The following is a 7,799-nucleotide window of genomic DNA, read 5'->3' as shown; positions in this document are numbered from 1 at the left end:
CCAATTATTCTATGAGGTTAGTTCAATGCAGTTGTATTCAGTTTTTTATTTTTTGTTTATTATTTTTTGAGTTAAGTTCAATGCATTTGCATCAAGTTTTTGGTTTCCCATTAATTATTATTTGAGGTTTGTTTGATGTATTTGCATACTATTTCCGATTTTTCGTTAAATATTTTTCAAAGATTTGCATCCAATTTCTAATTTCCCATTAATTATTCTCTGTCGTTAGTTTAATGCAATTTGTATAAAGTTTCTAATTTCCCATTAATTACTCTTTGAGCTCAATTATGTATTTGAATCCAGTTTTCGATTTCCTTATAATTATCTAATGTGGTGTGTAATATCAAGTTCTACTGATCCATCTGTAGTGTCATTACAAACATGACATAAAAAGTAAATTATGCTTAATTTACTATGTGGGAGCATCGAAGATTATTCAGTTTTCGATTTCCAGTTAATTATTCTTTAAATTATGCATGACTCACTATATGGAATCGATCTTCAAAGATTATCTACGAACGGGTGTTGTTATATTAATTATTCTGAAAAATATTTGCAAATATGCAGAACTATTATATATTAATATTATATTTATCACTAAACCAAATTTCTTATAACGTGAAAACCTCACTCTCCATTAAAAAAAAAACTTGCATTTGATAAAATCCTTCAACTTCATTTTGTTGTTTAATAATAGAAGTTTGATTGATGTTTTGTGAGATTGCCTAATAAAGCGAAGTTCATATATATTGAAGCTACTTGAATACGAAAAGAGATAAGATAAACACCATTTTAAATACAAAACTATATTTATCGAGACATTCCCACAACATATAACCCAACTATGTTTTGAGGTTAGTTCAATGCATTTGCATCCGGTTCGATTTTCCGTTATTTATATTTTGAGGTTAGTTTAATGCGGTTGCATCCAATTTCCAATTTCGTTATTTATTTTTAAGATCAATTCAATGCCGTTGCATCCAGGTTTCGATTTATCGTTAATTATTTTTTTTGGTTAGTTTAATACATTTGCATCCAATTTCCAATTTCACATTAATTGTTCTTCAAAGGTCGATTCGATGCATTTGCATCCAGGTTTTTGATTTCCGTTAATTATTCCGTGAGATTAATTTAATGTATTTGCATCAGGTTTCGATTTCTCGTTTATTATTTGATAAAGTTGTATTTGCATATAGTTTCGATTTCCGTTAATTATTTTTTTAAGATTAGTTCAACGATTTGCATTATGTTTCTAATTTATAATTAATTTTTCTTTGAGGTTAGTTCAATGCGGTTGTATTCAATTTCCGATTTCTCGTTAATTTAATCTTTGAGGGTTAGCTCAATGTATTTGCATCCAGTTTCCGATTTTATGACAATTATTTTTTAATGTTAGTTTGATGTATTTGCATCCAAGTTTTGATTTTCTGTTAATTATTCTTTGAGGTTAGTTTAATGTAGTTGTATCCATATTCCGATTTTCTATTAATTAATTTTTAAGATTAGTTTAATGATTGTATTTGCATCCAGTTTCCGATTTTCCATTAAATATTATTTGAGGTTAGTTTGATACATTTGCATCCAGTTTTTGGTTCCCCATTAATTGTTTTTTTTACGTTAGTATCATTCAATATTATACATATTTCAAAATATTTGTCATTATTGCTTTGTCGTTATTATTTTTATTTTTATTTTTTTTTTATTTTCTATTATAGATGTTATTTTTAGTATAATTGTTACGCGTTAAAGATATATTCGAAATAAGTCGGTGTTTTATAATAGTCTCATAGACACTAAAATTGTATGATTTGTAATATGGAATTAGTTTCTACAAATCACTTATTTTTTAGCAATTTTTTTTATTTGATCAAATATATAAAAATTAGAACAATAAAAGTGTTTGATTCGTAATATGAAATTACATTCTACAAATCACCTATTTTTTAGCAATTTTTTTATTTTTATTTTATCAAATATATAAGAATTGACAATACACTCAAACTCTCCAAATATAAGAATTAGAAATACACTCAAACTCTCCAAAGAGCTCCAAATATAAAATTAGAAATACACTCAAACTCAAAAGAGGTTCAATGTAGGTAGGATTGTGAGTTTTATTAGAAAATACTATCTTTTATATTATAGTGCCACATAGGATAGAGAAAAATCTAACTCTCATATTAGAGTGACACATAGAAGAGAGAAAATCCTCATTTAAAGGTCTCTGTTTTAGTATATAGATAGTAGATAGTAGATTGTGTCCGCCACACAGGAGATGGGTTCGATTCCTGCCACTTACCGGCCCGTTTTGTGATTGGTGGAGTGTAGAATTATGGATGCTGATTCCAAGAAAAAATGTCGTACTAGCTTGATTGGATGCCGAAATGTACATTAAAGTTGTCGATCAATTTTGATATTTTGCGTTGTCCGAGTTAGTGATGTGATAGGGTGTGCGTACATTAAGAACCGCAGCCTCCCTTTGTCTGAAATCGACAAATCGTAATAAAACTGGCACTGGCCCAGATATGGACAAGGCCAAAATCTGATTAAGGTTTTGGATTCTTTTAATTTTACATTTTTACAACATTTCAAATCTCAAAATCTTATTTACATGCTTGAACTGATACACTCTTAAGAAGATGATGTTTTCAATCATCTAAACAAAAACAGAAGTTGATATTTTCACAATGGAATACTAGACGATGCATTCTTTAAGTTGTTGGCCGCTTCACAATGAGTACAGGACATTTTGCCGTCTTAGAACAATAATCGCTTACACTTCCTAAAAGGGCCCTGCAACGAGTCAAGGACAGAAACACATCCTTAGAAACAATTAGTCCTTCCTTTTTTTAACCCCTGCTGTATAAAATGCATTTACCTTTTAATACTGCCATATCCATGGCTCCCTATAACCAACATGTCAGCTCCCAGCTTCTCTAGTATTTCACATATTTTGTCCTTTGCATCTCCACTGCCCACTTTCTTTTCTATTTGAATAATCTAATTACGAAAATTTATCATTAGACGGGTGATTAGTCAAATTAAACTAATATATATATATATATATATATATATATATATATATATATATATATATATGTATTTAAAGAAAATTACATTGGGATAGTCATTGCAAATGACTTGTGCCCTGCCCATTACTGAATCCGCCAACTCTTTTCCATACTTTTCAATTGCTGCAATTATATCACTTCCGAACAAGTACCCTGATGATATACAATCGAAAAAAAATTATTAGATAAAAAGCCGGGATTTCGAATTAATCATAAAATACAACTGAAAAGGACTATGAGAATTCTGTAAAAAAAATAAAAATGAGTGAAAGAGCTGGTACCTGTAATATCTAACGACGAGTAAACGAGAGGGGGAGGTTTGATGTAGAGAAGGATAAGGGTATATTGGGAATTTAGATCAATGTTGATGTTGGTGAGACACCATGACAGAGCATACATGCTTTCTTCACTTTCGTTCACTGCGACCACTATCTTACGGCGTTTAACTTCCAAGTCAGCCATTAAAAAAAAGTTTATTGGGTAGACGGTTTCTAAAAGTTTATTTATATAGAGGCCGAGTATAAAGATCTCTATAAGATAAGATTGTGTGCTATCAAATAAAAAACGTATAAGATTGTAATTAACACAAAACATATAAGGATAGATCATTTTTTATTGAAAGTTGTCCTGGTTTTGACTCGTTGCGTTCACGGTTTCGAAATTCAATACAATGTGCGAAACCTGCTACGCACTTACGTAGTATAAACTAATTTATTTATGTGGCAGGAGAAACTTTTGAAATGTTATTATTAAAAAAAGGATTAATTAGACTAAACTCTTCAAAATAGGTACAAGTAGTTCAGTTTAAATTTCATATTGTTCAAATGCAAAATCTAGAGTGCTGTACGTAGGCCTATCAGCAAAATGTGCGTGTGTACTGTACCATAAAGTCTTAAATCTCTCCAAACAGCAAAAGGTGCATGTGTACTGTCCCACAAAGTCTTAAATCAATAGATGATAATCCAGCACATTGATGCATCTAGTTTACTCTAGAATCTATGTTGTTTACATCATTATATTTAAGAGCACTACTTCGGTGCGCGAGATGTATCGTGCGCAGGAAGTGAGGGCCGTTGATCAGTACTTCTTGACACAATACACACGCACCCCCCTTGTGATGAGTGGCCGAGATGTGAGGGCATAGCCTACATCTCGCGCACAGTAGATTTAGCCTATATTTAAATACCCAATCTAATTGATGTTTCACTTAATTCCACAGCTATTATTATTTTTTTTCTTGATTACTCTCCTATTTTATTTTTACTAACATTACCACCATATTTATACAAAATTATAACTCGAGTACTAAGAATTTGAAACAATACTTATTTGGTAAATTGTTCAAACTATATTGTAGCCGCTTTGAGTTCTCTTAGAACAGAAAATTTTAATTTGTAATCAAAACTCACTCAATCCAATTTGTTTTGGACTAATAATCAGAGTAATTGAGTATTTAGAGATTGAAATTGAATGTCACTGAGTTTACTTAAGGTTTGGTATGTTATTGTTGTTGGGTTATAAGATTTGGGTTGTGATGGATTGTATTGTGGAATCAAGTTGGGATTGGGTCATTGGGGAGGACGAGTCATTAGTGGAAGATGGAAATGTCAAATATAATAAAGATAGTTTTGGAATTAAGTGAAATAACAAACGTAATGAGTATTAAACAAGAAATGAGATTCAACCCCTTGGTTCTAACTCGGTTGAGTATAAACTCCCTCCCATCGACCCATATCACATAATCTCTCTATTATTTAGGTCTCGTTAAATAATCTCCCTGTTTTCCAAAAAAGAGATGAAATCCAGTCTGTTTTTATTTCTCATTTTATCTTATTTTCTTTTTTACCCTTTTGGGATTGAAAATCTCTGACTATATGTAAATGTATTTTTACATAGTCACACACACACACACACACACACATATATATATATATATATATATATATATATATATATATATATATATATATATATATATATATATATATATATATATATATATATATATATATATATTTGCATAGTCATTGGAGATTTATAAAAACTTAAATGTCATACATATGTAAAACTATATTTATATAGTCATTGGAGCTATGAAAACTTAAATTTACATATTAACTTTTGGGATTGAAAATTTTCCGACAACACCAGACAGAATATAAATTTAAATTTTTCCATGAAAAAAAATTTCATATGAAAATTTAAATTTAAATAGGTTAAGAAGACTATGTAATTTTATATTGTCATATGTAAATATATTTACAAATTTACATAGGATGACGTCAACCCGGTTTGTCCTTAAGCCGAAATTATAAACAAAGATTGATGACATCAGCCCAGTTTTCACAGGGATATTTTTGTTTGTTTTGACTTTGATGTTATGTTTTAAATAATGAAAAATTTGTATGCGTTTGTTTGCTTATAGGGGGTCTTTGTGCAACCATTTAAATACCAGGGAGATTAAACCCATTATCTGGAGTATTAAAATCTAATGATTTAAACAACACTAAGTTTAATCTAAACGGGTGCATACTTTGAGAAGATAAGTCAAATTAACCCTTAAAAAATTATATACATAGACCGTTCTTAAGAAAAAATACCTATATTAAGCAGGCGAAGTGTCAAAGACATGGTTTGTTGGTGGTTTCGAAATTTTATTAATTAACAAAGGTTTTCAAATACTTGATAGATTTACTCTTTAAAAAAATTGAAAAGGAGATAATCATCAACGCATCCACTGTAAACAAAACTAGAAACCAGAAACCAGAAACCAGTAACGACCTAACGTAACACCTTTCTCCTTATATAAATGTATTAGTGCAATACTTTCCCCACACTCGTAAAAAGTTCTGGTCGATCTAGCGAAAGGACAACAAAATAAACTACTGGTACAGATGGCTAATGTGGAAGCAAAAGCACGGAAGATTCTCATTGCTGTTGATGAAGGAGAAGAAAGCTTGTATGCCTTATCATGGGCTCTTAGCAATGTAATTTCTGAAAATTCCAAAGATACAATTATTCTTCTCTATGCCAAACCACCTCGTGTTGTCTACAGTAGTTTAGATGGAACAGGTAGGAGGATGAACTCTCAAGGTATATTTTTGTGATTATATTACTTGATGTGTGCTTTTTGACGACTATTTTTGTAACTTCTGATTTGCATACAGGGTACATGTTTTCTTCTGATATAATTGCAAGTATGGAGAAGTATGGTCATGATGTGGCTGATTGTGTTATGGAGAAAGCTAAAAGACTTTGCAAGGACCTTCATGATGTATGTCATCAATTTCTCTTATATTGGGGGTTACACCATATTAGTATCATAGTCTAAAGTGAATTATGTTTGTTTGTTTTTTTTTTATTTAGGTTAAGGTGGAGACAAAGGTGGAGAATGGAGATGCAAGAGATGTGATCTGTGAAGTGGCTGAGAAGTTGGGAGTTGATATCTTGGTCATGGGAACACATGGTTATGGTTTGATCAAGAGGTCAGTTACTCCATTTTTCTCTCTCTCACTCAAATGCTAATTAGCAGTCCAATCAAAATATTGCACCTATGCGACTTTGGGGCCTTTTGTGTATATATATTTTTACAAAATTTATAACAATTCACAATATATACCTCCCTAAATCCTTACCCAACTCTATATCACCTACACGATGTAAGGAACTTGGCGTATGAAAAAATTTATGAGTTATTTGCTTCTGGCGATTTCGGATCTCTAATTCATTGTGGATGCTGCACATGTGCGATGCAACAGTCCGAATAGCATGAATTGAAAATTCATTCAAGTTCAAATGTCCAATACAGCACGAATTGAAATATTCTTCAGAGTGATGCCTGTATGGTCATGGGCCTAAGCGTATCGTTATCTCCAAAATTGGACTATTTGAAGAAATTCTGATAAAAATCTTCAAATCTGATTGTAATATTTTATCAAGCCAAAATACTTTTGGTGTTGGTTCAAATAGATATGATAAACAAATTCTTGAAATGCCTTGCTGCCGCTTATTAGCATTTTCCCTTTTAAACACTTGTAGTGTTGTAGTTACATACTTAGGAAAATAGTTAGTGTCTCTTCGTGATTCCCTTGAGCTCTGAAGTGCGCCAGTGCGGTAAAGTATGAACTCTATGGTACACATAATATGTTTATCCAAAGGAAAAAGAAAAAGTATGATACACTGAATATAATCCCCAGTGAAGATCGCGTCTCTTTTTCTTCTTATCCCCATCTTTTATTTGTTTATGTTTTTGAACTAACTTAAGATTTGATTGTCGTCCATATACCAGGGCATTCCTTGGAAGTGTAAGCAATCACTGTGCTCAGAAGGTCAAGTGTCCAGTTTTGATCGTTAAAAGGCCTAAATCAGTGGCTTAGTTCAAAATTTGTAAATGTTGTTCTCAGCATTATCTTATGATTTTCTGGTCCGTGTTTCTTGTAACAATTTGTAGTTTGTGAATATGTATTAGTTGTAATAGAATTGTTTCTCGGGCTGAGCTGGGGCATTCATGAAGCACAAAAATTGTGTCAAATTTATGCAAATCCATGGATTTGCATGAAGCTGGTGAAGAATGCAAGCAGATTATGTCCACACAAACACAAACGCTAGCTAATCTGTTCCAAGGTGAGGACGCATAAAACTTTACAATGTCCATGTGTCCGACAAGCTCTTATTTTCTTCGATGCCGTCAAGATAGATATGCATTACATCGTTTTCAACATGCATTCG

General features: G+C 31.4%; 2 protein-coding genes across 3 annotated transcripts; one reads left to right on the top strand and one right to left on the bottom strand.

The window, feature by feature from the left end:
* Positions 1-2,586: 2,586 nt before the first annotated feature.
* LOC147516745 (Adenine nucleotide alpha hydrolases-like superfamily protein) lies at positions 2,587-3,561 on the bottom strand. The gene is made up of 4 exons (XM_086589207.1): positions 3,353-3,561; positions 3,118-3,224; positions 2,879-3,000; positions 2,587-2,793 (listed from the first exon to the last, which is right to left on the bottom strand). The coding sequence occupies exons 1-4, from the start codon at positions 3,531-3,533 to the stop codon at positions 2,712-2,714; spliced, it is 492 nt and encodes a 163-aa protein (XP_086445333.1). The 5' UTR covers positions 3,534-3,561; the 3' UTR covers positions 2,587-2,711.
* A 2,130-nt stretch (positions 3,562-5,691) lies between these two features.
* On the top strand, positions 5,692-7,592 carry LOC147516744 (universal stress protein PHOS32-like). 2 transcript variants are annotated; one of them, XM_086589216.1, is made up of 4 exons: positions 5,692-6,143; positions 6,239-6,345; positions 6,438-6,556; positions 7,360-7,592. In XM_086589216.1, exons 1-4 carry the CDS (start codon positions 5,966-5,968, stop codon positions 7,445-7,447), a joined length of 492 nt encoding a protein of 163 aa, XP_086445342.1. In that variant the 5' UTR covers positions 5,692-5,965; the 3' UTR covers positions 7,448-7,592. The 2 variants fall into 2 exon arrangements, with proteins under 2 accessions (XP_086445342.1, XP_086445341.1); XM_086589215.1 differs by having other exon boundaries at positions 5,887-6,164.
* Positions 7,593-7,799: the final 207 nt, after the last annotated feature.

Source organism: Coptis chinensis, chromosome 2, assembly GCF_015680905.1.
Source record: "Coptis chinensis isolate HL-2020 chromosome 2, ASM1568090v1, whole genome shotgun sequence".
Classification (NCBI taxonomy): Eukaryota; Viridiplantae; Streptophyta; class Magnoliopsida; order Ranunculales; family Ranunculaceae; genus Coptis; species Coptis chinensis.
Note: the sequence above shows the minus strand (reverse complement) of the source record. Positions and strands in the feature narration are given on the sequence as shown.

Excerpts from the sequence above, each read along its gene's own strand:
- LOC147516745 (XM_086589207.1), bottom strand. The coding sequence starts at position 3,533 with ATGGCTGACTTGGAAGTTAAACGCCGTAAGATAGTGGTCGCAGTGAAC. Across the intron at positions 3,001-3,117 it reads TTTGCAATGACTATCCCAAT|ATTATTCAAATAGAAAAGAA; the intron begins GTAATTTTCTTT and ends TTTCGTAATTAG. Across the intron at positions 2,794-2,878 it reads GGATATGGCAGTATTAAAAG|GGCCCTTTTAGGAAGTGTAA; the intron begins GTAAATGCATTT and ends GACTCGTTGCAG.
- LOC147516744 (XM_086589215.1), top strand. The coding sequence starts at position 5,966 with ATGGCTAATGTGGAAGCAAAAGCACGGAAGATTCTCATTGCTGTTGAT. Across the intron at positions 6,165-6,238 it reads TAGGAGGATGAACTCTCAAG|GGTACATGTTTTCTTCTGAT; the intron begins GTATATTTTTGT and ends ATTTGCATACAG. Across the intron at positions 6,557-7,359 it reads GGTTATGGTTTGATCAAGAG|GGCATTCCTTGGAAGTGTAA; the intron begins GTCAGTTACTCC and ends TCCATATACCAG.